Source organism: Cynocephalus volans, chromosome 10 (genome assembly GCF_027409185.1).
Source record: "Cynocephalus volans isolate mCynVol1 chromosome 10, mCynVol1.pri, whole genome shotgun sequence".
NCBI classification, from domain to species: domain Eukaryota; kingdom Metazoa; phylum Chordata; class Mammalia; order Dermoptera; family Cynocephalidae; genus Cynocephalus; species Cynocephalus volans.
Genome location: NC_084469.1, coordinates 36901439 through 36929204, shown reverse-complemented (window position 1 = coordinate 36929204; position 27766 = coordinate 36901439). Strand labels below are relative to the sequence as shown.

The following is a 27766-nucleotide window of genomic DNA, read 5'->3' as shown; positions in this document are numbered from 1 at the left end:
TGCCAACCTCTCAGCTCTCTTCCCTCCCCCCACCACTCACATAAACACCCGTGAGTGCACACACACGTGCACACACACATGCACGGCCATGGACATGCATGCACAACGTATACACGCACTCACACATGTGCACACGCACATGCACGGCCATGCACACACGCGCACATACACGCACTCACACGCACACACACAGCCATGCACACGCATGCACACGCACACCCCAGGGCCAAGAGAAAGGCCTCCAAACCCACAGCACATCTCCTGCCAAACTGAAGCATCTTTAGCAATCTACTGCTTCCTTCGCTTCCTTCTTCCCTCTGTCATATTGTCCCTCTGGTCACAGCCCATCCGCCCCCTCCCTCTGCCTCACCAGCCTCAGGCCCTGGGATAATCCCAGGATTAGGTCATAGGAGTCCTAAATGTCACCCCCATGTAAGCTCCTTTGTGGATTGCTGGGTAAGCAGTTTCCAATAAATGCAAGAGGAACTGGGCACCCAGCTGGCTGATCATTCTTGAGCTGGAAAAGGAAGTGATTTCTGCCAGCTTGACCACAGAGACAAGGTTGTGGTGCGATTGCAGTCCCAGCCAGAGTGCTGAGCCTATGGCGCTGGGCGACACAGACACGGTCCAGAGGGGACGACGGATTTCGAAGTAGCCATGACCAGCGGGCAAGGTTACCATGGACACATGCAGAGCACTGCAAGACGACACAATAGGAGGGGCTGCCTAGTCGGGAGGATCAGGGATAACATTCCTGATGGAGGGACATCTAAATTCACACCCAGTGGACTGTGGTGGGGGACAAGATGGGGGTGGGGAACCATGTGCCTCAGACAGAGCCTCGGAAGCAGGAGTGAGCAATTCAAGTTCCAGGACAGCGGGCAGGCCAGGGTGGCTGAGAGCAGAGTGAGGGGAGTTAATGTGAGATGAGCCTGGATGGTAGGTGGGGGCCAGACTGCGTGAGACCTCCCTGTAACCGTGGTTGACACCTGGGGCTTTACCGTGGGGGTCGTGGTGCCATTGAGCAGTTTGAAGTAGGAGGGAGTTATGTTCACAGGAAAAGCCCTGAGCAGGGTAGAAATAAATCAGAGGGGCAAGACTGGGGACAGGGAGCCTGGCCATTAAGGTTTTGCAGTCACCTAGTCGGCCTGGCCAGGGGAATGGCAGCGGGCTGGAAGGGACTGGAGCCACTCAGGACATGTTTAGGAGGTGGAATGCACCTGGCTGGCTATGGGGCCAGGAGGAGGGAGGAACTGGGACGGCAGCCAGGTTTGTGACTTGGGCACTGGGTAAACAGCGATGCCATCTACCAAGATGGGAAACTCAGGGAGAGTTGCTCATCAGGGGAAATTTATGAATTCAGCTTTGATACGGTGAGCGGTGAAGACAGAGCCGTGGGTGTTCCTGAGGCTCCGCATTTAGAGACAAGGGAAGGGAGATCCAGCGACAGGAAGCGGCTTGCCCAGGTCAGCCAGCTGATGAGCAGAGGCCAGGCCAGGACTACCCACTGGCCTTCACTGCCTCCTCAGAGCTCCAGGGCCTGGGACACCTAGAAACTCCATCTGATTCTCCAGGATCATTGGATGCAGCAGAAACCCCATCTATTCCCCAGCGTTGAGTTCCAAGATGAGGTCAGAAAAATATACAGATGCTCCGGACTCTTGACCAACCGGTATGCCACCTCCTGAGGCTGGTGAGTCTCCATTCACTGGTGCTGCAGTTGATCCCTCACCTCCCCAGCTAAAGCCACAGCGGTGGCACCATCACCACCACTAGACAGCGCTCCTCTTTGTGGAGAGCGAACGAGCATAAACAGTACAGGGCATTTCTTACAAGCCAGGCATCATGCTAGACTCCCTGCAGGCATTATTTCATTGGTGGAGCCGTTATGACCACCATGGTGCAGATGAGGACACTGAGGCCAGGAAGCAACAGCAAGATTTGATACTTAAACCAGAGACTTCTTGATCTCACGAGGCTGCCCCAGTGGTTTTTGACCTGGACATGACAGGATAGAGAATCCAGGGATCACACAGTTTCGGAGCTGATCACGCAGCATCTGGTCCAGCATTCTGGGAGGAAGAGGGTTATTATTAGAATCACCTGCCCAAGACACCCCCTCTGAGGTACACATAGTGGGCCACCAGGGGCCAGCTCGGGGGAGAAAAAAGACCTTGGGTCCGGCCCAACCAAAGGACTCAGTGCCTTGCTGTAGCAGTCTTTCTGTTACCCTCGACGAATGGATCTGGTGGGTTGGGGTATGAGGCTGGGTGCTACATAAGAAGGTCCTTGTGGTTCTGTGGTTCAATGGGAGACATACAGGGGCCACTGGAGCCTCAACTGGACAATGGAGAAAGAAATTCTAAGTTCTAAATGCTGCACAGATGGAAGGCTCAGTTTACTAGTTTATTTGGACTTCAGGGAGGTATTGTCAGTTTCCAGGGAAGGCTCACCTCCCCCTCCCCTCTGCCTCATCCAGTGTCCTCAACCTTGGTCACATATTAAATCTACTCAGGTGGCTTTGACACTAAAAGCACAGGCAACAAAAGAAAAAAATAGATTAACTGGACTTCATCAAAATTTAAAACGTTTGTACATCGAAGGGTACTATCAAAGGAGTGAAAAGACAATCCACAGAATGGGAGAAAATATTTGCATATAATGCATCTGGTAAGGGATTAATATTTAGAATGTACAAAGAGCTCCTACAACTCAACAACCACAAAAACAAACAATCCAATTTTAAAATGGGCAGAGTTGAATACATGTTTTTCTAACGAAGACACACAAATGACCAATAAGTGCATGAAAAGATGCTCAACATAATTAGTCATTAAAGAAATGCAAATCAAAACCACAATGAGATACCATTTCACAGCCGTTTAGGATACCTATAAAAAAAAAGCTGGTGAGGACGTGGAGAGATTAGAACCCTTGTGCATTGCTGGAGAGAATATAACACGGTACACCTGCTGTGGAAAACAGCTTGGCAGTTCTTCAATATGTTGAACATAGAATCACCATATGATCCAGTTGTCCCACTTCTAGGGATACCCCAAAATTTGAAAGCAGAAGCTCAGATATTATCTGCCCCTATCCATAGCAACATTATTCACAACAGCCAAAAGGTGGAAACGACTGAATGGATAAACAAAATATCATATATCCTTACAATGGAATATTATTCAGCCTTAAAAAGGAAGTAAATTGTGACACATGCTACAACATGGATGAACCCTGAGGACATGGTTCTAAGTGAAATATGCAAATCACAAAAGGACAAATACTATATGATTCCACTTATATGATGTTCTAGAGGAAGCAAATTCATAGACACAGACAGAGGTTACCAGGGGCTGGGGTGAGGAAGGAATGGGAAGTTATTGTTTAATGGGTACAGTTTCAGTTTTGCAAGAGGAAAAGGGTTCTGTGCACAGATGGTGGTGACAGTTGCACAGCAGTGTGAATGTACTTAGCCACCAAATTATACACTTAAAATAGTTAAAATGGTAAATATCATGTTATGAAAAAATCACTCAGGAATTTATAAAAATACCAATGCCCAAGCTCATTTGTACCAATTCAAATCAGAATCTCTGGAGTCAGACCCAGCCATTGGTCTTTTTTAAAAGTTTCCCAGAGGATTGTAATGCAGAATTGAGAACCACTAGCCTGGACCTTCAAGGCCACAAGCACATTGAATGTTCTAAGGGGGTGGTCTGTAAAAGGGGGGCATTCATCTTCCACCCTTTTGATCTTTGCCCTCTGCTTCTGGCCCCTTCCCCCCATCCTCTCCTCTGGTCCCTGAGATAATAGACCACCCAGGTCGCCGGCTAAATGCCATAGCCCTTTTTCCCACTTCTGGCCAGGAACAGCGCACTGGATTCTCCAGGCGTGTGAGAGACCTTCAGCACCAGTGAGAAGCAAATGTAAAAGAACTGACGACATGCAAATAAAATTTAACGGACGTGTTTTAATCATTAGCAGGACCAGAGCAAGCAGTGCATGTGAACCACCTCGTTTGCAGAGTGAGGGGTGGAAGATATATTTACCAAAAAAAATCCTTTCTCCTATTAGTGGCAGGATCCTGGGTAACTCACTCCTGGCAGCATCTGCATATACATATATAGATATTGGTTTAGACAACCGAAATTTATTTTTGCTGTTGTTTACTTTCTCACAGTTCTGGAGGCTAGAAGTCTGAGCTCAGCTGACTGCAGGGTTGGTTTCTTCAGAGACCTTTCTCCTTGGTTTGCAGGTGGCTGTCCTTCCCTGTGTCTTCACATGGTCTCCGTTCTGTACCTGTGTCCAAATTTCCTTTTCTTATAGGGACACCAGTTATATTAGATTAGAATTCACCCCAATGACTTCATTTTAACTTAAATACATCTTTAAAGACCTTATCTCCAAAAACAGTACATTCTGAGGTACTGGGGGTCAGGACTACAACATATGAATTTGGTGGGGGGCAAAAATCCAACCCATAACAAATAAACACCTAATTTGGATACAAAGATAAATAAAAACGGGTTATCGCTGTCAATGAATTTACAGTCTACATAAGACTGGCAAAAATAACCATAATACAAAGATAAATAACTGAAAATATACACATCTATTGAGCACATTGCTAGACGCTTTTGTATTTATTATTTCATGAACCAATATGACTGTGAGATTGTTAAGAAGGATGTGCATTTTAATGATTGAACTATGGATAACCTGACACCAAAAAGTAAACCTTTGCTTCATCACCCTCTTGCCTAACACCTTTGCTTCCATTCTCATCCTGCAAACCAGGGCTGGTACAACAGGTGACATAAGTAACACACTCACCACAGGCACAAAACAGTGCCAAAAGACTCCAAAGTCAAGATAAATAATAGTTTAATGCAGTCATTTAAAAATCAGAATTAATGTTAGTAAGTCCCTGACGAACACACTATCAGCATTTTAGATCAAGGCAGGATCCAAGCCTGCACTTGCACGAGCTGGCCTCACTTGCCCGACCTTCATCCAGGCCCTGGTTCCAATAAAACTTTATTTTTATAAATGGCCCATTTGTGAATTTTTAATATTGCATTAAAATAGCAGTTTGTGGATTTTTTAATCTTGCATTAAAATATGATTTATCCTGATCACTTTTAGAACATCCTTGAAAATAGAGCTGCCAGGAAAAAACAAGATGCATGATTAAATTTGAGTTTTAGATAAAATATGTCACATGGGATATACTTGTATGAGATAGTCTGAAATACAAATTTAATCGAGTATCATATATTTTTATTTGCTAAATATGGCAGCCCTACTTGAGAAGCATCAGATTGCCACCACCCAAGGTAAGGCAGTATTTAGTCCCACAGCCACACACCCTACCCACATACATATACATTCCACACACTGAAAGTGACACTCCTGGGCATTAACACGCAATTTCCAGAGGACATTCCTCTCTTGATCTTCCTTCAGCCTCTTGCTTGATAGTTTCAGTCACCAAGCCTGGCCCCAATTGCCTTCTCAGCCTGCATATGTCAGGGCTGGAGCACGACTCTGATTCCCCAGTGGCAGGATGGGCCCCACAAGCAGGTGAGGCAGAGCCCTGGGCCTCTCTTGGCATGTCCAGATTCAGCCAGGGTCCTACTGCTTTGCCCGGGCTCCCTCCTGCTTTCAGCAGCCGTTCCCACCTCAGAGAGCAGTGGGCAACCTCCCAGAGTGGGAGGTGTGGCCATCGATGTAAACTGAAAATGGCAGGGGCGTCCCTCATGCCCAGGGGATGGACAGCAGGTCAGGCCTGGAGAAGCCACACTCAGAAAGCAGGTGGCACCAGACAGGAGAGGAAAGGACTCATGACAACATTCAGAGGGTCCCCAGGAGCTGAGGCCAACCCTCAGATGAAGGTTGGGGCTATTGTGTATCATACAGAAAAACTGCTGGCCACGAATGGAGAGTTGAGACAGAGAAAGGGAGGCAAGACTCGACAGGAGAGGAAGAGCAGAGAAGCAGGAAAGGAGGGCGTTCTGGTGGGCGACACGGGTTTCCACTGTGGGAGGAGGGTGCTGAACACCAGGGGCTTCCTTCTAGCTCCCCCACACCCTGCCCAGGATTTCGAGGATGGGTTTACATCAGGACTACCTGGGATGCTTGTTAAAGAGGTCCAATTCCTGGTGGTTGTCCCAGGGTCTCTCTCTGAGAAGCTCGGTCACAGGGATCTGCACTTCAAAAGCGTCCTGGGGGGTTCGTGTGCATCCTAAACCCAACCCCCGATGGAAACCTTGCACCATGAGGAGTAAAGGAAGAGATACTGGCTGCTCTCTATTTAACAGAAGATGTCATCTCTCCACGGTGGGCTCCGCTTCCTTGCATTCAGGGCCAGGTGCCAGGGGCTGGTGTTCATTCTGGAAAACACACCGGCGGGCATCACTAGGATGACAAGCCAGAAGCATGAGCTTGCACAGCCTCTTGCACGCAGAGCTTGAAGAACCTCGAGGCGGACTTCACGTGAAAGTGGGCATGGCGAACGGGAAGAGAACGATCCACGTGCAGCAACGTCCCTCCAGCGTCGCCGCCTCCTTCCTTGACCCTCTCAGGAGTCCCCTGGGAGCAGCACCAGCTGGCAGACCTCTGCCCTAGATCACGCTCTCTTCCAGAATCTCTTCCATGGTGTTGGCCTGGGTGAAGTCCCCCTCGCTGCACTCGGACAGGCTGCTGCCCCGGGGCCAGGCTGTGTGGCCCTGGCGGGGCCGGGCACCCAGACCCCGCATGGCCAGGTGCAGGAGCTGCCCCCTGTCGAGTGAGGGCTGCAGCTTGCGGAGTTTCGCAGCGCTGTCTCCCTCCGACAGCTTCCTGGGACATCTCCCCTGGAACCAGCAGTTCTTCCCCAGGGCACAGGCTCTGCAGCCTGAGTGGCGGGCTAGCAAGAAGCGGACCCAGTGCTTCCGCAGCTCGGCCTTCACCTGCCAGGTGAGACGTGGGCAGAGGTTACTGTCTTGGAGTCATTTCGTCATGTGTCCACTCAGCAAACATTTATCGAGGAGCTACTCTGTGGCTACCCTTGGGGAATTTACCTTCTCATTGGAGGAGATGACCAAAGAGAGGCAAAGATGCATGAACCTATCAGACAGTAACGATACTGTGAGGCCATTAAGCGGGACAGTGTGGTAAGGAGGCAGACACCTGAGACACAGTGCTCAGGAAAGGAGTCTGCGAGGTGGCATTGCAGCTGAAACCTGCCTGATGGATAAGGAGCCCCCATGTGAAGATTCAGAAACAGCAGCAGCAGTGAGCCGAGAAGAAGGGGGTTTTGCTGTCAACAAGTGTACATGCTGGTGGGAGGCGACAAATATTTAAACCTGGAGTCGGGGGAGGGGAAGATGAAAGGAGGCTGGAAACTTACCAGCTGCTAAAGACAGGAAAAAGCACCTGTTCCGGCCTATGCCCCTCCCTCTTTTAGCCTTTCCCAGGGGGAGCAGGTTGCTGGATATGCAGGTATGCAATAATATTAAAAATAAAAATAATCCTAGCTCCAGGTGTTAACCCTTTCTGGTGTGCTAACATGCCTGGGCCAACACTATAAGGTAGGGAGAGTTGTTGTTCCCATTTTACAGATGAGGAAACTAAGGCTCTTCTAGGCACAGTGACCTAACTCTCAGAGCTCTTAATTAAGTGGGTGAGCCAAGGCTTGAATCCAGATTTTTGGATTCCATAGTTCAAGCTTGTTTCCTCCATCACACTTTACTACCCCTGGCATGTCTCCAGTAGGACCAGGGCTGTGTTCTGAGTTTCTTCACACCCATGTGACACCTTCTCCCATTTGTCTGTGCTGCCTCCTGCCCTCTCTACTGGATGCTCTCAATACACATTTGTCCCAATATGTGCTGGTGATGGCACATTCTCCTAGAGCAACGTCACATCAACAGAAACCTCCAGGGGCAGTAGGATTCCAGCCCCAGCCTCCTGTGAATCTAGAGCAGCAGCATGGAAAACATACCTCTCCATTGGCAAAGCCATACTGCAAGGCCACGAGGAATCCCTGGAACGAAAGGAGAACGTGGCGTGAAATTTGACTCGGTAGATGTGTCTGAGAGTTACTGGGAGAGACCAAAAGCCTGCCATTGTCTGAGGAGCTCCCAGAGCAGTGTGTATCTCCACTGCTTCTACTAACTAGAATTAGTCATATGAGTTAGGTTAATTTGGATTTCCATGGCAACTCTTCTTACTTTGACACCCACCACCCATGTCAGCCTAGGTGTTTACTTAAACGTTCATAGGTGTGCATGGGTCAATGGTGATTAAGCCCCAAATACCCTATGTCACTCATTCAGTTTTACAAAAAATGGGCCACAATATGGTCCCATTTCTACTTGTCCATAGTGAGCACTGGATGATTTTTTTGCTGACTTGCATCCTTTTCTTTAGGAAACTGACCCTCCCCTACTCCCTGGGCTTCTGGCATGGCTGTCAATCATGTGGTTCCCATGTTCTAGGATGGCCAGCACCACAATAATCTGCCGGAATGGGTCGGTGACCCAAGCAGGGCAATCAGAGTTCTTGTCACTGGGAAAGAAGAGAGGGCTGCACTCTCTGCCCTGCATTTGCCAGCTCTGTAGGTGACGTAAGCCTATCTTCCCAGCCACATGGACAGAGCCCATCTGAGGACAAAGCCAGCACAGAGAAAGCAGAGGCTGGAGACGGTGAGAGAAGATTTCTGATGATATTGTCTGAGTACGTAGATCCAGCTATGCCTGGTCCTGAAATTTCCATTTATGTAAGATAATAAATAGCCTTTTCTCTTGTACTATTTCTTTTGAAAAGAGAGATCGTTTCTTGCCAGTGGTTTCCCATAACATTAGAATAAAAGGAACTCTCCTAACCAAGTGTTCTGGATTTGCTGCTTAACTGCCTGAGATCTGGAATGAAAGATGCTTTAGTTAATGCTTGTTTTTTACCCAGATTTGTCAGACCCCAGATAACCTAATACCCCGGCTTTCCCTAATTGACATGAGGTCTGTGGAATTTGGTCTGTATGTCTATCAGAGTTGGATATGTATGTGGAACCCAAGTGCTTGAGTGTGTGTGGGAAGAATCTCGTAAGATGCCAGAACTCACAAGGATAGGACACATTTCCAACTAAAGGGTAAAGGTCCCAATGGCAGGCCGACTGCTTCTATAGCTCATGACAATAATAAAATGTGGTCTTGGGAAGGTTTTTCTGCTCCTCCTTATGTAAGTCTTTGTCAGCATGTCCCTTCTGGAACCAGGCCAGGGACCTTCATGTTGGCTATTACAACATCAAACAAATGCTTAAGTTCTGCCCACAAGTGTGGAATCTCCCTTCTCTTAAGAACCTAGAAATTCCATGGCTACAGCTTGTAAACAGGGGCATGATGGTACCAGTTAATTACTTTCACACGTGCAATGTCAGAGGTTCACAGCTGCCTGTGTGTTTTGTAGGACAGGTAATATTTGCCTATGGGTGCATGAAATCAGAAGACCTGACTTTCAGCATGCCAGAATTCCCACGAACACGTTGGCTAAAATAGGATTCCACATGACAACTGTGTCTTCTCACTTCCTCAGACTCTTGCTTCACTGTTGTGGGAACATCCTGAAGTCTTCTGTTTCTCATTCTAGATAAAATGAGGGTGAGGAGAGGATCTCACAGAACACACGGCTCTCGCCCCATGTGTCACCATCGCTTGGCAGTGTCTCCAAAGGTCTGCTGACAGCAGGAAGCTGGTGAAACTCTCTAAGCAGGAAGCCCTTGGAAGAGTAAAGGACCCTTCAAAGCAGCAGGGAAAGGACTGTTAGGGCTAACGCCTATTCTTGCTGATTCCCAAGTGGAGTCACTAAGAAAGGATCCACCAAATGTGTCCCCACACATCTGTCCACCGTGCTCTCACCTCTGCCTGGTGGAAGGGAGGAGAACGGAGAAGGGCTGTTTAGAAGGTGGAAGGCCTTTGCCCACATACAGGCCCTCTAAATCTGTCTTCTGGCTCCATCCTGGTACAAAATACCCTGCAGAATCGCTCTGACTGCTCACATTCCCCAGTGGTGCAAGGTGGTGAGCAGTTCAGCTGCAGGCAGGGCCAAGTGATCCACAGAGGTGCCAGTCTCCAGAGACAGCCCTGGTGCTCCCTCCCCTCTCTGTAGGCTCACACCAAAAAGTGGACCTTATTTTCCCTCCTCTTGAACCTGGGATGACCTTGTGACTCCTTTTACCAGTACAATGTGGTAGAAGTGACATTCTGGGGCTTTTGAGTCTATGCCTTAAGTGAGATGGAGGTTTCTGTTCCTTCCTCTTAGAACATTTGCTCTTGGGATGCTTCAAGAGTCCAGCTGCCACATTATGAGATACCTGAGATACATGGAGAGGCCACATGGAGAACTGAGGCTCCATCATCTATACTCTTAGCTGAGGTCCTGGCCAATGTCAGGATCTCAGCTAGCATCAAGGTCTAGCCACATGAATGAACCATCTTGGATGTTCCAGCTCAGTTGAGCCTTTAGATGTATGCAGCCCCAGCCAAAAGTTATGTATCAGGAGGACTACGCCACTGAGCCCAGATATCACAGCTCTCAGAATCACTAAAAATAACAATATGATTATTTCTTTAAGTCCTGAAGTTTGGGGACAGTTTACTGCTCAGCAACAGATGACTGAAACATCCTCCCATGCCAGAGGAGTCAGAATGTCTTAGTCTGTTTTGTGTTGCTATTACAGAATACCTGACACTGGGTAATATATAAAGAACAGAGGTTTATTTGGCTTACGATTCTGATACAGCTGTGTCTGGTGTGGACCTCAGGCTGTTTCTACTCATGGTGGAAAGTGGCAGGTACAAGCAGATCACACAGTGAGAGGAAACAAAAGGTGGGGGGAGGTGCCAGGGTCTTTTAAACAACCAATGCTTGTGGGAACTAACAGCGAGAACTCACTCGCGCCCCAGGGAGAGCATTCATTAATCCATTCATGAGGGATCCATCCCCATGACTCAAACAGCTCCCAACATTGCCACTTTGGGGATCAGATTTCCACATGAGTTTTGGCAGGGACAGCACGTCCAAACTCTATCAGAGAAGCTAGGCTTCTTTCTCAAAAATCTGCCCTACATAGCTCCACATGAACGTCTGGTCCTCAGGTGGACTTGAGTGTGTGAGAACCCATGATCAAGGGCTCACATTGACCATGTCCTCAGGGGAAATAGGAACATCAAATACTACTGACATAAAAGCTACAAGTTTTTGCTTTTGTTTTGTTTTTTAATTAGGGATTGTCTTTTAAAGAAGATTAAGGCCAAGCAACATAGGAAACCCAAATTACTAAGCCTTAGCTTTTTAAATCCCCCAAAAGATGGAAATAAATTAAACATTTTCTCATAATGAAAAAATAAAGTTACCAATGGGTCCTCTGTCTTGGTTCAAAGCCACAAAGAATACAGCTCCAACAGGAGGGCAAAAAACCACTGCCCAGACCATAACACAGGTTGTCTCCTTGGCTTTTGGTGGGCATGTAGTAGACAAACACATTTTCTCTACTCTGTGCACAGAATCTCAGCACCTGACCCTGCCAGGTGACAGTGGCTTTATGACTCTGGTGCAGGGAACTTGGTGTCTCCTAGTTCTGATCTCCATAGAGCAATTGAGAGGCATTAGGGCACTATGGTAACAGGCAGGGGGTTAACCCCTGGATAAAAATCTCATCTCTGCCATTTATTAGTATATGCAAGTGCTCTGAGCCTTAGTTCTTTCATCTTTAAAATGGGCATAATAGTTTTTTTTATTTCAGGGATATTATGAGGATATAATGAGGTTGAAAGTGTTTTATGTTAAACAGATATTTTCTTGTGTACTATTTTAATTCCTTTGCTGGTATTTTTACTATATTTTTTGAATTATTTTCTTAGTGTCCATTCCAGGGATTACAACATGCATCTTAATTTATTATGGTTTATTTTATATTAATACTAACTTAAGTCTGGTAAAATATAGAAATATTGTCTAATGTTCTCCATTTATTCATTCCTCTCTTGTGCTGTTATTGTCATATATATTAGATCTTTGTATGTTATAAACCTAATAACACAATTTATTATTATTTTATACAAACTTATTTCTTTAAAATCAGTTCAGAGAAGAAAAGAAAAAATCTGTAGTCTTTCAATTTACCTAAGTATCTGCCATTTTCAGCTTTTATTTCTTCATGTATATTTGAGCTACTGTTTGGTGCCGTTTTCTCTCAGCCTGAAGGACTTCCTTTGATTCTTCTTGTAAGGAGTGTTTGCCAGCAACAAATTCTCTCCATCTTTTTATTTCACCTTCATTTTGAAACACAGTTTTGCTGGATTTAGAATTCTTGATTGATAAGGATTTTTTTTTTCTTTCAGCATTTCACTGTATTTTGGCCTTCATTGTTCCAATTAGTAGTCAGCTGTTGATTGAATGTTGGTCCCTGTGTATAATTGGTCATTTTTCTCCTGTTACTTTCAAGATTTTCTCTTTGTGTTTGGCTGTCAACCATCTGACTGTAATGTTTCTAGGTGTCAATCTCTTTGTTTTAAGCCATTTTGACTTCATTGAGCTTCCTGGATGTGCAGATTAATGTCTTTCATCAAATTTGTGAAGTTTTCAGCCATTATTTCTTCAACTATTTTTTCTACCCCTTTCTATCTCTCCTCTCCTTTTGGAACTGCCATATGTGTATGTTGGTATGCTTGGTGGCATTCCATAGGTCTCTGATGCTCTATTATTTTTCTTCATTCTTTTTTCTTTCTGCTCCTCAGATTGGATAACTGAATTTAATCTATTTTCAAATTGACTCTTTCTTCTGCCATCTTACATCTGAGAATGAGCCTTTCTAGTGAAATTTTCATTTCAGTTATTGTACTTTTCAGTTCCAAAATTTCCTTTTGGCTCTTATTTTATAATTTCTCTCTTTGAAGTGAGATTCTCTAATTGATGAATTGTTGTCATTATACTTTCCTTTAATACTTTGAACATATTTGTAATAGCTTTTTTGAAGACTTTGTCTGCTAAGTCCACATTTGGACCCCTAAGAAAGCTCATATAGACTTCTTTTTTTCCGGATGTGTTGATTTCTGGCTTCTCTATTCCATTGATCTGTATGGGTTACACACTCCTGTTTCTTTGCACATCTCTTAATTTTTTGTTCAAAACTGGAAGTTTTAGATAATATGAGGATACTTCAAAAAGTTCCTGGAAAGATTTGTATTCTCCTTCATTCTGTTCTTTCGTGAACTTTTTGAAGTATCCTCATATATTGTAGCAATTCAGGATTCTGATTCCCCACTTCTCATCTGTGGGTGAGGTGGCAGTTGTGTGTTTGTTTAGTAATTTGACTGGACTACTAGCTCTGTGGAATCTATCTCCCACGGTGTATAGCCACTAATATCTGTGTTAATTTTTTACATTTTGGCTTTTACTCTTAAATATGGTCTCCTACTCCATTTATAATAGCTTAATGGTCATCCAATGATTGACCAAAAGTTGTGCTCAAACACCTTGAGCCAGTAAGGCTTCCATAGCCTTTGCCAATGGATCTGAGTGTCACTTTGGGAACACATTTAAAGCTCAGACGTTTACAAGTCTTTTGTAGCTTTTACTTTCCATCAGGCCCTCTTTTGTCTCCTGTATATATGTGTAGGAACTCATATTTAACCAGGGAGGTATGGATATCCTCTCTGGTCTCTCTTGAGTGTGTATGCAACCTTGTGCATATGCACAACCTTCCAGTTCACCAGAGAGATAAGTGGGAGCTTATCAAGACCCACTATGGCCATTTCATTCCTCTAATCTCCATGATAAATTTCTGGCTAGCCCTTCAGTGTGTTTCCTGTCCCAAATAGGATTGTAACTTCAGGCTGCGACATTGTCATTCTCTGTTTCTTTGCCATCAAGATCACTACTGCATCTGGCAATGCGCAGGGGTGTGAGCTTTTACTCCTTTCTGATCCAAACCAAGTTAATCCCCTTCTGTAGTGAAGCTGCTAGTTTTCACTAGAAATTCCTCACTGATGATGGAGCAAGGCTTAGAGAATAAAAGCAGTTCCAGACAAAAATGACATAGACTCTCATTGTTCTTACTCAGGTTTAGTAACTACACTTGAATAAACCCTTCTCATTCTTTTCTATGCCTTTGGTTGATTTCTAGGGACCTAAAATTATTGCTATTGACAATTGTCCAATTTTATCATTGCTTTTTAGGAAGAGGATTTGCCAAGCTTCTTTGTCCTCCATTCCTAAAGTTCAGCCCTTACACTAGCATTTAAAGATGATTAGTTCCAAGGTTACTACTGTATGGGGGCCTTTGCTGTGTCCATGCTGTTAGTGATAATCTGTTGCCTTCATGGCCTTTGAATGAGCCATGGCTCCCAGTATTCAGGCCCTTATGCAGGCACCCCTCCGCCTGCCCTTCAATCTACGCTGGGTCTGTGACTTGCTTGAAACAGTAGAATGCAGCAGAAGCATCACTGTGCCAGTTCCAGGCCTAGGCATTTAAAAGGCCTGGCAGCTATTGCTTTTATGCTCTTGGGAGCCGTGAATTATCACATAAGAAGTTCAGCTACACTGTGCAGCGGCCACAAGAAGAGAACTTACGGAACATGAGATGCCCTAAGAACTTACTGTATGGAAGTAAGGAACAGAGTTAATAGTGAGAAATGAGGCCCCAGAAATTTGACCCAAATAAAGCCATCACCAGCCATTTGAGCCATCCCAGCTTAGGCATCAGACATGTGAGTGAAGAAGCCACATCGGAAGTTCCAGCTCAGGCAGGCATCACTGGAGCGGAGGTTAGCCTTCCCTATTCTGTCTCACCTGGATTCCTGACTCCCAGAATTGTGAGAAATAATAAAAATGATTGTCCTTTTAAGCTACCAAGTAATACATAACAATTTAAGCACTGGATAACCAAAATATTCAGGCAACTTAGCCACAGCTGGCCTCTTGTCCCTAGTTTCAGCCCCCACACCTCTATCAAGGGTCAAGAGCCTCCTGGTCTGGACTCACAAGTCCCTACCCAAGTTGCGCTGTGTTCTGTGTACGTGTCACTTGAAGCACAGACAATGTTCATTTTGCACAATGCTCTATAGAGAACTCGGCAAAAATAGGCACTTAATAAAAGGCTTCATGTTGACACTCACAGTTAATATGCTCATGACTCACACCAACTATTACAACTCAGGAAAATGAATCTTTAGTAACTGAATCACGCTGGGAGGAGCGAGGCAGAACTTCCCCATCCTCACGCCCTCCTAACGCCAAGGGCCCTCACCCATAAAGCCTGCTGATGTGAGAACTCTGCTTTCATCCACGGGCTCTCTCAATGCTGAGCCTGGCTGGACGACACGCACTTTGTTTTCTCCAAAACCAAGACATCATGGTTGAGACGCCTACTTACGTGGAAAGAACTCAATGTCAACTGAAGGAAAAGCCGTATGAGTTTTGAAAATCCTTGAACTTGATCATCAGTGATGAAAGAGAAGAGGATCTCGTGAACACCCAATAAAGAAATGAGGACAAGTGTTGATTTTGCCAATCTGTAAACGACAACCAAATAACAGCCATGAGGGCCACATCGGGAACAGGCAACGTTCCCGCTCCTCTGTGCATGCCTTTGTCGTAGCTCTGACCATAGCGACAAAGAGCTGATTGTCCGGTGGGTCTCCTTGACCACACCTTCTCTGCTGAAGGCGACTGTGGTCTTGTTCACTGTGGCAGCCCTCCACCTAATTCATGGGAGATGCTCAGGAAATATGAACTGAATAAATAAATGAATGAATGGCTCGACCCATGTGGGTTATCAAATGCCTACAGATCTCAATGTTTTGACTGTTGGATTGATTTCCATGCAAGTGGCTACCACTCTGGGACACTCCACCCCTACCACATTTGACAAGTTTCCCATGGCCCTGGCTAGCAGGTGCCTCTATCTCTTTCTCTACTCAGGACTTTCAGCATCAGCCTGAGAAGGGAGAGATCATGCGTTTCCCAGGGTCACACAAACACGAAGCACAAAAAATGACAAACATTTATTTGTACCACCCACTTGGAAGGTGCACAGCTGAGGCCCAAATGCTCCAAAGTGCTGGTTCCCAAACATGCCTGACTACTAAAATTCCTTACAGAGCTTTTAAAAATATATATGAGGGGCCGACCCCGTGGCTCACTCGGGAGAGTGCGGCACTGGGAGCGCCAAGGCTGCGGGTTCGGACCCTATATAGGGATGGCCGGTGCGCTCACTGGCTGAGCGCGGTGTGGGCGACACCAAGCCAAGGGTTACGATCCCCTTACCGGTCACAAAAAAAAAATATATATATATATATATATGTATATATATATATAAGGGAACTTCAAAAAGTTCAAGGAAAGATTTGTATTATCTGTTAATTTTATTTTTCCATGAACTTTTTCAATACTCTCATAGAGCTTCCTGAGCTCTAGTGTTGACTCTCTGAATCCAAACCTCTGGAGCTTGGGTCCCAGGAATGTGAATTTTTACAGAACTCCCCACAGGATTCTGATTAAGTAGCCAGGTTTGGGAACGACTGCTCTTTACTAAGGAGCTGCTTCTTTATTTAAAACTGACTACATTAGCAAGGGTGACTCATATTCAGGGTACAAACAAAATTACGGTCTTATACACATTGGGGAAAAAGGAGCTTAATTTTAATAATTTTTTAGCGTGAGTCACTTCTCTTAAAGGGCCAAGCTAGGAGGAGTTTCACCCCAAACCCCATGGAGTTAAAGCTGTAGAAACCACAGCATCATCAGCTGTTCATGGGCAGTTTCTTCAGGAAAGCTTAACTCTATGCAGGGGAAAGAGCTTACTATGGATCTTGTGTCTGTAAGAGCCATTCAAATGCAATTTTATCAATAAAACAATCCAAAACACCCTGTCATCTCTGTGCCCTGAAAGGATCTAAAGCCAGGAGAGGAGAGTAGGAGCCACCATGAAGGAAGAATGCCACCTGGCCGCCACATGGGCTGTGCGTACGAGATCCTTGACCGTCAGGAGAGGCCAGGTAGAGGGCACATGGAGTCGCAGGTCCTGGTTATATGTTTCTCCTGCTCTGAGCTCAGATCGACTCCCACCTCCACACCCACCCATGTGGCAGTCACTTAGCTGGGCCACATTAAGATGCTCCCCAGAAGAGACTATTTCAAGGGTTTTTAAATTTCCAGGAGTCTTTTTAAAACCCTCTGGCTCAGAGGTTGCAAAGTGGCAACTGTGGGTTGTATTTGACCTACAGGCAGATTTTGCTTAGGCCGCAAAGTGGTGTTTGCTATTATCTTTAAATAATAATGAGATTTCTAACAAAGATGTCCAGATGTCCAGCTTCTTTTGTACAGATCTGGCAACGCCAAGCCCAAATTCCTGCTTGGGACTAGTTGGCTACAGCTGAGGGTGGGTGTCCCTTTAGAGGGAACCTGTGATCTCTAGCCTCACACAGACCCACCCTACTCACTATGTCACCTGCTTGGCACTTGCAAGTGTTTGAATTTGTGACCCTTGCTCTGGATTATCTGGGTTTTAATGATACATACTTACATGTGGATGTGTCTTACCACCAACTCATGCTGGGACTATGTTATCTCATTATGGTTTTTTAAAATAAACTTTTTATTTTGAAATAATTTTATATTTACAGAAAAGTAGCAAAGGTAGTACAGAGAGTTCCCACATACCTTTTACTCAGTTTCCCCTAATGTTAACATGTTACATAACCATGATACCTTTGTCCCAACTAAGAAACCAACATTGGTACATTACTGCCCATGGGAGTCCAAACTCCAGACTTTATGTGAATTTCACCAGTTTTTCTTCTAATGTCCTTTTCACATTCCAGGATCCCACACTACATTTAGTATGGGATGATTTTTAAAGAGTAACCATCTTTTTATGACATTTTGGGCCATTTTGGTAACCACCACCCACCCGTATGGATGGATACAGGGAGGGATTCTCTATGACTCACCTTATTCTAGTTTCTCCTTTGACAAAGTACTATCTGAGTCCCTGTTCGGCTGAAAATCCATACATAGCTATAGCAGTTTACTCTTATGAACTGTGTTTATGCCTATTTTTCATCCGTAACCATTTATTTAAACATTCAGTTTATTGCAGTCATGTAACTATCTAACACATATCGACTGAGCATCTACTCTGGGCACAACAGCAAGTACCATGGAGGTGGAGGAGTCATGGTTAAAGGCTATAGGGTGCAGCGACAGTCTCTGGCCTGGGTTCAAATCCCAGTGTCACTGATTACTAGTGATGTGACTGTGGACAAATTCTCTAGCCTCTCTATCTGTTATTTTTCTTATCTGTAAAGAGAGGATTATACTACTAATAGCATCTACCTGTCAGAGTTGTCATAAGAATTAAACAAGCAACACAGGGTGAAACTTCAGAATAAGTAGTACCTGGCGCATGATAAATGATCAATAAATTTTAGTTATCACTATTTTTAAAGAAGCCATCCCTGCCCTTAAGTTGCTTACAGCCTCAGTGGCTTTGACCAATTTTACTTCCATTTGTGACATTTTTAGTCTGTGGTTGCTGAGGGAGCATAGCACATGCTACTTCAAAATATGGCACCTTGGCATAGTAAGTATTTTAAGCTGAAGAAATTTGAGAAAACCCCAGAATCAGGAAGGTTTCTCTGACCTTTTCCCACCCTTCCTCCCTGAAGCAGCTCATGTAATCTAGGAAGGATTTAGTGACCTTCCCCTGAAGCAGGTCATAAGACCCTCATGTGAGAGGTGCCCTCCCTATACCTGGAGAAAAGGAACATTCTTATCTCTGAAGACACAGGACACAGAGAAGAATATGAACACACAGGCCTTGCTAAGTTCGCCCAGTTTATCTCCATCAGACGAGATCGGGCGTGTTCAGGGTGGTATGGCCGTAGACCAGTTTATCTCCATCAGATCAGACCCCTTTTGTCCAATGATACTTCTCCATGACTGTCCATTCTTCATCAAACCTGGCATACAAATACACAAATTTGATCATATCTTTGAGTCTTTATGTCCTTGTGAAGGCTCCTGTGTCACATAAAACTTATTGCATACATTTGTATGCTTTTTTTCCTGTTAATCTGTCTTTGTCTATTTGATTTTCAGACCTAGCCAGGGACCCTGACAGGGTCAGGGAAAACTTTCCTTCCCTACATTGCCCAACAGAGAGTCCTTTCAGAAAGGACTCTGGAGTTTCACATGTTAAGAAATGATTCTCTTTTATAAATTCATTAAGAATTCTGTCCCCATGCATCACATGGGAAGTTACAACCATTTATCTAGGGGAAGGGAGTTGCCTCTGTGCTGGGAACCACAAGGAACAGAGAACTTCAATGGAGCTGAGCATTCACTGGTCTCTGTCTGCATTCCAAGGGCATCACTTGCCCTGTGCATAGCTCTGCAGTCCCTCCCTCACACGTGGCTCAGCTCTCCCTGTCCAAACCAGACAGGAGGGCCGTTTGCTGTTTCCTTTGCTTGCTGGTGGAAACCCAGGGATGAGGGCCAAGACTCCAGAAGGTTCTCTAGCTCCTAGCAACTTGCCTCTTTGGCAGGGCCTACATGTGTTTAATTTAAACTTTCCTAAAATATAATCCTGGAAGGGGGCCATATCAGGGCTCCATTCTGAAGTTCTCAAAATCTTCTAGAGTTGGAGGCAGCCTCTACCTGCTAAAGTTTGGATGAAAGGCATCAGGCCCCATCGCCCCCACGCCTTACCCCATCAGAGGGCTTTAAGGGAAAACAAACATGGAGTGGGGCGTGGAAGAGGGAAGTGTGAACCGAGGGGTGCTGATGTCCCACAGGGGTGACACTAAGCATCCCTCCTAGAACTTGGAAATGAGAGAATTAGCAGCACTTTCTGAGAGCAGAAGGGACAAAGGCATAGATGTTGTAGGAGTCACCAGCCCAGGAGTGAAATAAGGTGCCCTGGGTGTGTTCCGAGAGACAGGTTTCTGACTCTGCCAATTTGCAGTTCATTTAAGCTAATCTACTGTATTGCACTCTGCACGGAGAAAGTAAGCAAACAGAAAGGAGGCAGCCAATCAAAATGGTGTGGAAAAGCACCGAGAATGAGGACGTTCTCAGTACTTATCCCACCCTACTCTACGGAGGGTGAACCTGTTCTGGAGAACGAACTTCCTTCAACAGGCAGGTGGTGCTGCAGGTGGTGGTTTCTCAGGCCACCCTCAAGCATCCTTCAGCACCACGTGCTCTGCTTTAAGAATGTGATCCCCAAGCAACACTCGGGTGAACTCTTTGGATTTCTGGGTCTTCCTAGTGTCGAGAATAGGAAACTGTGTGAGCTGAGGGGGCACTAGGAAGGAATGCCCTGCCCTACCCCCACCTTCCAGACATTAAAAGTGAATGACGGTCTAGTTGATATACATCAGGGTCTTGTGAGTTTAGCCACTCGGGACAGGGGACAGGCCCCAATCATCCAGGTGGTGGAAACTCACCGTGGTGAGGCATGTATCAGGCTCCTCTTTTCAAGCTCTTTTCCTTGAACAAGGGTGGGGGAGAGGAAAAAAGGTGTTTCCAGACAGATTGCCTATGTCATGCAGGGTTACTTTTTCTCCCCCAAAAGTAGCCATCCAGGATCATTGTTCAGCCATGAGGGTCTCCCGTTATCTTGATTTACTCTTCCCCAGATTAATGGCTCCCAAGTGGGTGTGCACACTCCAGGGTTGAGCAAGGCAATCTATTTGATATTGGAAGAAATTAAAATACTAGAAGATAATAGAAGTTCAACGTATATTGATTTTTATCTATCCTTCGTAATTTTCTATTTTTTGGTGTATCTTATGATGTATATATTAGTTCATCAGACCATGCATATGTATGATGAGGGACATGCTCAAGATTTCTTTACTGATAGAGATACATTATCAGAAAAGTTTGGAAACCACTATCGTGGGTAACTCTAGAGGGAACCTTTGAAAAGATATTGAGGATGCATAGAAATACATTTGTCATGGCCCAACCAGAAAATTCCATGTGTTTCACTAGAGCATCTGATCCAGTGCTCCTCCACTCTGACTGTGAATCAGAATCTCCTGGGGAACTCTGTAAGAAGTCCGTGTGGTAGGATTCCATTGCACACTTATCGGAATACTCAGTGGTGAGGTTCACAGGCTATGCTTTTGGCCAGCCCTTGGGGGATGCTTATAAACAGCCAGGACAGAAAACTATTACAGGAGTTGCTATGGGTCTGAAGCACGGGGAAGGTTCCTGTGGTCCATGGTGGGTTTGGGGGGCACAAAGCATTAGTGTTTAGTCTCTGAGTCCTTTGGGATTCATCTGCTCACTGTTTCTGTCTCCTGGGAGTACTGGCCTTTGTCCCGTGTCAAGGGCACCCTGCTTTTCCCTGCACCTGTTATCGAGAGGACTGCCCTCCCTGAATGGACCTAAGCTGTGTGGACTAGAGCAGCTCTGCTTGGCCTTGGAGCTCCACCCTCAAAGAGTGGTGAGAGAGGCAAGCCTCGGGAAAGGCACCAAAGAGGCTGCTCGGCCACTTGGAGTCTTGGTGTGGCTCCCTGGGGCCCAGGCCAAGCCAGCTCCCCAGGATTTCTGCAATATGTTTGGGCCAAAGCTCCAACTGGCAGCTACAGTGTATACTAGTCTAGACTTAAACTGGGTATGTGTACCCTTTTAGAGGGAGGGTTTTAGGAAGGCAGGACTTGGGATTTGGATCCTGAGCAAATACTGCTTGCCACACCTGATTAGGTTGGGTCATCCATGTCTAAAACCTCCTTGAAACCGCATTACAAGTGGGTGATGGGTCTGCCACAACACTCCCATCTTACACACCAGAAAGCAGGTCAAGGGGGCCAAGCCACTGGCCTAAGGTCAGTCGGTCAGTCGGGGTCATGGCCAGCAGCCTCCCTTCTTGCTCCTGCTCCACACCAAGGTCCCAGTCCTTAGCGTAGTAGAACACATGCTCCTCGAAGATGAGGTCCACATCATAGTTTACCTTTTGTTCCAAGCACAGTGCCAGGAGCATTGAAGGCAATCATTAAATGTTTGTCAGATATATGGAAAAACTGCCTTCCCAGCACCTAGGTCAGGCCTTCGAAAGAGTGAGGAACAGGGCTGGAGCCATTTCACTCAGGCCCTTCTCTTCCGGCCTGCTGTGTGGACTAAAATGCCTCTGCTTAGAGTCACTCTTTGGGTTAAAACAGGCCCTCCCCAAGGGCCCTGCTGAAACGCACATGCCGCAGAGAAAGCACAGAAGAACTAGGAAAGGAAGACAAGCCTTTGTGTATTCGTTGCTCATTCATCTGTCTTTAGAGCAACGCAGATAATAAATACCTGTGATCTGACTTACTATACACGCGGATGGCTGTCATTGCAGAAGGCAGGTGAGACGCAGCAAAGGCAAGTCACAGACAAAGGGGGACGGCGTGGAGAAGGTATTTCCATTTAGTGGTCTTATTTCTCAGAACTCCCTAAATGCTCTCTTCTGCGTTATGAATATGTCTTTCATTCCACTGCCTCGAATCCTTCCCCAAGGAAGGCAACTGCCAGACTTCCCTTCACATGAGTCTTTCCTTTTCCCATAAAGCACGCATTCTTAGGGACATACTAATGGTTTTCTGCTGGGGAATCTGTGTGCCCCTGACCACTCACTGCTTACTCCAGTTTCATAGGGTCGGAAGGTCCTCGTCATGGGCAAAAGTCTCAAATGATGCTGTAACACCTTTCTCAGAAGGACTGTTCCTGATACCCGTGCCTTAGGAAACAAACTTACTAATGCAATGTGTCTTCTTCCCTGGACATGAGGCAGAAGAGCCAGAAGGAGTCAGAATAACCTCCAACCACTCATTGCTGACCTCAGGCCACTCACCTGTATTTATAATCTCTGAAGCACGTTTGATGGGCTTTGAGCTTAGAAATGAGAAGCTTGAGAATTTTCAGGAAGATGAAGAAATTGACCTTGAAAAAAAGCAGATGTGGGTAAGTAAATGATGCACTCCATATAGCTGTGAATGTCAAGGTCACCCTGGGCTTGGCCATCAGTTTCTCATTACATAAACCAGGGGCAATTTGGCAGTTAGCTGGTCAGGTGGTGAGTGCTTATGGTGATCCTCACTGCCCCAAAGGTCATCTGAACTGAAAGTCTGGAAGGGATCTTGGAGAGTCATTTAGTTTATTCTTCTGCCTCAGGGAAGGCCACCACTAAAGCCATATGAGAAAGACAGATGGACATTTACATTATTATTATTATTATTATTATTACTAACTAGCATTTATTGAGTACTTACTATGCCAGGCTTTGGGCTAAGAACTTTTCATACATTATTTTATTTAATCCTTACAAAAATCCCCTAAGATAGCCACAACTGTTTTTATCCGCAGAGTACAATGAGGAAACAGAGGTACAGAAGAGATAAAGTATAATTCCCAAAGTTGTATGACTGCTCAGTGACTGAACCATAATTAAGCCCAGATTTATCCGATCACGACCCTCCCTTCACTTAAGCAGAATCCACACTGCTTCTCTTCTGTAAAGAGCTCCAGCCCTAGTGGTGTCTAACCTGAGGTCTTGTTGCTGTCATGGAATTCACTGGACAGCATATTCTCCACTCCCTAAAAAACTTTCCACAACTATTGTGGGCTGGGAAAAATCCAGCCCTTCATTGTCAGCCCTGGTAGAAATTTTTAAATATGGCTACCAATTCCTCAACACTTCCTTCAAAAGGCAACACCTAATTTCACCCCTCCCCTCGCACATGATCTGGATTTGCAGACAGTCCCAATTTAGGATGATCTGATTAATGATTTTTTGACTTTGCAATGGTTTCTTTTTCTTTCCCCAAACACAAACTTATTTAGCATTTGTATGCCTTCTGACCTACCTTTCAGAGGTGAAATTTGATACTGTACATTGTCTCAATGCCTGTTTTTTGTGTTTTCCTTTCACTAAGGGGTTTTAGTTTGGGTTTATTTTTGGTTAGGTTGCACTAATACTTTTCTTAAGATGCTATGAGAACCATTTCATACAATGGGTTTATCAAGATGTAATCCCATTGTAAATGAAGGAGAATCTGGATTTATAATGGTTTGACTTATGACTTTTTGACTTTACAATGAGTTTATCAGGGTATTAAATGCATTTTTGACTTACAATATTTCCGACTTAGTATTTTCAACTTACAATGGGTTTTTCAGGACACAACCCCATGATAAGTTGAGGAGCATCTGTAGTTGCTTGCATCTAATGAAAAGAACATGGTGGAAGAGACACTATCTGACTTCTAAGCTAGGTCTTCAAAAGGATGGCTTCCACCTGGTGTGCACGCTCTCTCTCTCTCAGATTGCTCATTCCTGGGGAAGCCCACCACCATGTTGTGAGGGCATTCAAGCAGCCCATGGAGAGATCGACATGGGAGAATTGAGTCCTCTAGCCAACAGCCAGCACCACTCTCCAGCCACAGGTGCGAGCCACCTTGGGAGCTCATCCTCCAGCTCCAGTCAAGACTTCAGATGGCTGCTTCCCTGGCTGACATCTTTACTGCAACCTCATGCAAAATCATGAGCCTCCTGGAGGTGTTGAAAAGCACGTGGTCAAGTGTGGGTAGGGCTTGGAGAATGAGAACGAGGTTTCTAAGAAATGAGGCTGGAGAGAGAGGGAAGGCTGTTCCTGCAGGGCCTGTCATGGTTGTGCTAAGGGGTTTGGGTTTTCTTCTGAAAGCAGTGGAGACCCAGTGATGAATTTTAAGCAGGAGAGTGACCTGATCAGATTTGCACTTCTGTCTTTCAGAAAGATCATTTTACCAGCTGTGTGGAGAACGGATTGAACGAGGGCAAGACTGGAAGAGGGGAGACCAGTTAGGAGGTAGTTCCTGGGCAAGGATAACGGAGAGGTGAATTCAAGCAGCAACTCTGGTGCTTCAGTGATGGAGAGGAAGTGACAAATTTGAAGTTATTAAGGAGATTGAGTAAAACGACCTTTGCTACTGGTTGGAAGTGAGGTCAAAGATGCCCCCAATGTTTCACGGTAGATCTCAAATGTGTGGTAGTACCATTCATCAAGAAAAGAACTGCGTGGAAGAAAAAGAGCATTGGGGGCTGGGGTTGGGGTGCATGAGGAGCCCAGTAGTTCTGGACTCAAGAGATGTCCCAAGGAATTTAGATATTTATGTCTGGACCTCAGCAGAGAGGTCTCAGCCACAGCATGAAGCCTTTGGAACAGGCAAGATGATCCAGGGAGACCATGTAGACTGGAGGAAAAGGAGGGTTAAGACAATCGCCTTGTGATGAAAGGAAAGGTGGAGTAAGTGGAGACACCAAAGGCAATTACAAAAGAGTAGCTGGAGCAGTTGGAATAAACCACACAAAAGTGGCTTCCTGGATGTTCACGAAGAGAAGAATGTTAAAAAGGTCTAAATGCTGCATAGAATTTAAGCAAACTATGACTACATTTAGCAACAAGGAGCTCAGTAAAAGAAACAGCAGTGCAGAGGTGGGAGCACAGCTGGATTGCAATGCTTTGTGTTGTGAGGAAAATATGAGGAGGAGAGACCGTGTGGACAATGTCTAAGAGGCTTGGCTGTGAAGGGAGGCCAGGTGCTAGGACAGTAGTCGACAAGGATACAGCATGGAGGTAATGTCTCCCCACTTGTATTTGCAGGGCTGGAAGAGATTTTTTCTTGCAATTGTTTTTCAGATTGAGAAGACTTAATAATTCCTGTACCCAATGAAGAAAGAGCTCACAGAGTGAGATCAGGTGACAGTCAGTGAAATAAAGTCCCTACAGACACGGAGCCAACACAATACTAATGGCCCTGTCTCGAAGTAAAATCCTTTAACTACATGTTGAAACACAAGCTGTAGGATCCAATATGAACCTGTTATTATTTGCTTTATTGGCCTTAGGAGAATCAATGTTCAATGCTAAAAGTCTAGAGTTTTAGGCAAGAAGCTGTTTATCCAATCCATAAGCCAACAAGAATGATGGAGGTTCCCAGCCAAGGAATATTTAGTAACAGAAGTTTTAAACTCAAACTAAATTTAACCAAGCAATTTATCCCTTTTAATGGGATATCTGTTTTTTATTATGAAAAGCAATGTGGTGTCCTTGGCTTAGTGATTTCTGGAACACAGGCATTTTTCTTAGAAAGTAAGCTTACCAGGAGAAAGAGACATATTTCGGCAAACTGATTTCAGTCAGGACTGCCTCTTAGGAAAGGAAGGGTTGTAAAGAGGAGCATGTTGATTCGCTGTTCTTTGTGTCTTCCAAAGACCAGACAAGAGAAAATGGGCCTCAACCAATGGGCCCTATGGAGGAAGCACTTCCTCGCAGCTGTGCAATGAAACGGCGGTCTGGTTACCATGGAGTGTCTGTTCACCCAGACCTCAGAGAAGACAAGAGTCAGTGATCACATGTGGGTGGTGGTTCTTCACTGGTGCACAAGCAGGAAAGGGGCTGGGTGAGGAAATTATTCAAGAGCCCAGCCAACTTCTCTAGGATTCTGTGTTCAGATGGGGGTCACTTAAGACCCCAAACATATAAGGCTCCCTTCTGGGTCCTCTAGAGAGCAGAAGTAACTTTCTTCATGACACTTTTTTGCCACCTCAACTTCTGTGAACAGATTTGGGCCTACAGGTTGGCAGAGGTGACTGTGAGCATGGTGGGAGATTCAGGGAAGGCCTCATCTACCCCTAAACTCCTTCACCTACTTCCAACCCCCTCCTCCTCTGGCCTGCTGTGTGGACTGAAATGTCTACCTTAGAGCTTCTCTTTTGGGTCAAAACATTTCCTCCTCCCCAAGAGCCCTACTGAAATGCACACATCCCATAGAAGGTGAGGAATGACTGGAAGAGAAGGGAGAAAGCCCTTTCTCTCTTTCATTCATTCACTCATTCATTCATTTTTACAACAATGACTTCAATAAATACCTATGGTCTGACTTTCATCGTGGAAAGCAGAAGATGGGATGCAGCAAAGGTAAGTTTAGAAGGGGTGGAAAACCCAGTGTATGGGGACATTCCCACAATAACTCTTCAGAAGAGGAAAGTATGGGACTGAGAAAATGTCTTGGGAAAGCCAGAGCAGCAGAAAGCCCTAGGTTCCTGGTGGAGCAGAGGACTTAAAGGACAAGTCCAGTGAAGATTAATTTTATCAATTTCTCAGTTTTTTCAAGTTCTGAGGCTGTCAGAAAAGCTTCCACAAGAGTGAATGAAAGCTTTGGGCTTTATGGCTTCATAAAGTCAACAGATGGTCCATTCAATTTGTTGGCTTTAAAAAGCCATTCAAGTGAATGTTCAATCTGGTCAATCTGTTAACTCTAGGGAGCAGGATACAGATAAGATGACCTTGCACAGTGAAATCATTTTGCAAGGCTGTCCTTGAAGGGTTGGACTAATCAAGGCTTTACCCATTTTCAACTAGGGTCAGAAGAGACTAGGATAAAAGAATATACCATATTCCGATATGATTCAACTCTAAATGTACATGCAAGGGTGACAAGTTAATTTAAGGAGTTAAGTTTTCTACAAAGAAAAAGGTAGGAATTCCCTAGTTTCTGTGTCTAGTGAAAGACCCAAAGAGCATCTAGATTCTTCAGGTTGTCACATTATGGTCATTTCTGAAACACAGGAAATCTTGAACCAACAGAGCAGCAGATGAAGTCTGCTGGTGTATGTGGGAGTCCAGCATGACCTACATTCACATCAACCCAGACGTGATCAGCAAATGCAGACCCAGTCTGGGGGTGGGAGGGGAGATCAA

At 45.3% G+C, this 27766-nt stretch overlaps 1 protein-coding gene across 1 annotated transcript in view; it reads right to left on the bottom strand.

Moving 5' to 3' along the window:
* Positions 1 to 6626: 6626 nt before the first annotated feature.
* The window catches only part of GLP2R (glucagon like peptide 2 receptor), a 70032-nt gene continuing 48892 nt past the window's right edge, over positions 6627 to 27766 (bottom strand). Inside the window, exons 10-13 of the mRNA XM_063112912.1 lie at positions 22880 to 22968; positions 15416 to 15554; positions 7988 to 8029; positions 6627 to 6953 (exon numbers count right to left, since the gene is read on the bottom strand). Coding sequence (XP_062968982.1) covers positions 6627 to 6953; positions 7988 to 8029; positions 15416 to 15554; positions 22880 to 22968 — 597 coding nt within the window. The remainder of the gene's footprint in view (positions 6954 to 7987; positions 8030 to 15415; positions 15555 to 22879; positions 22969 to 27766) is intronic.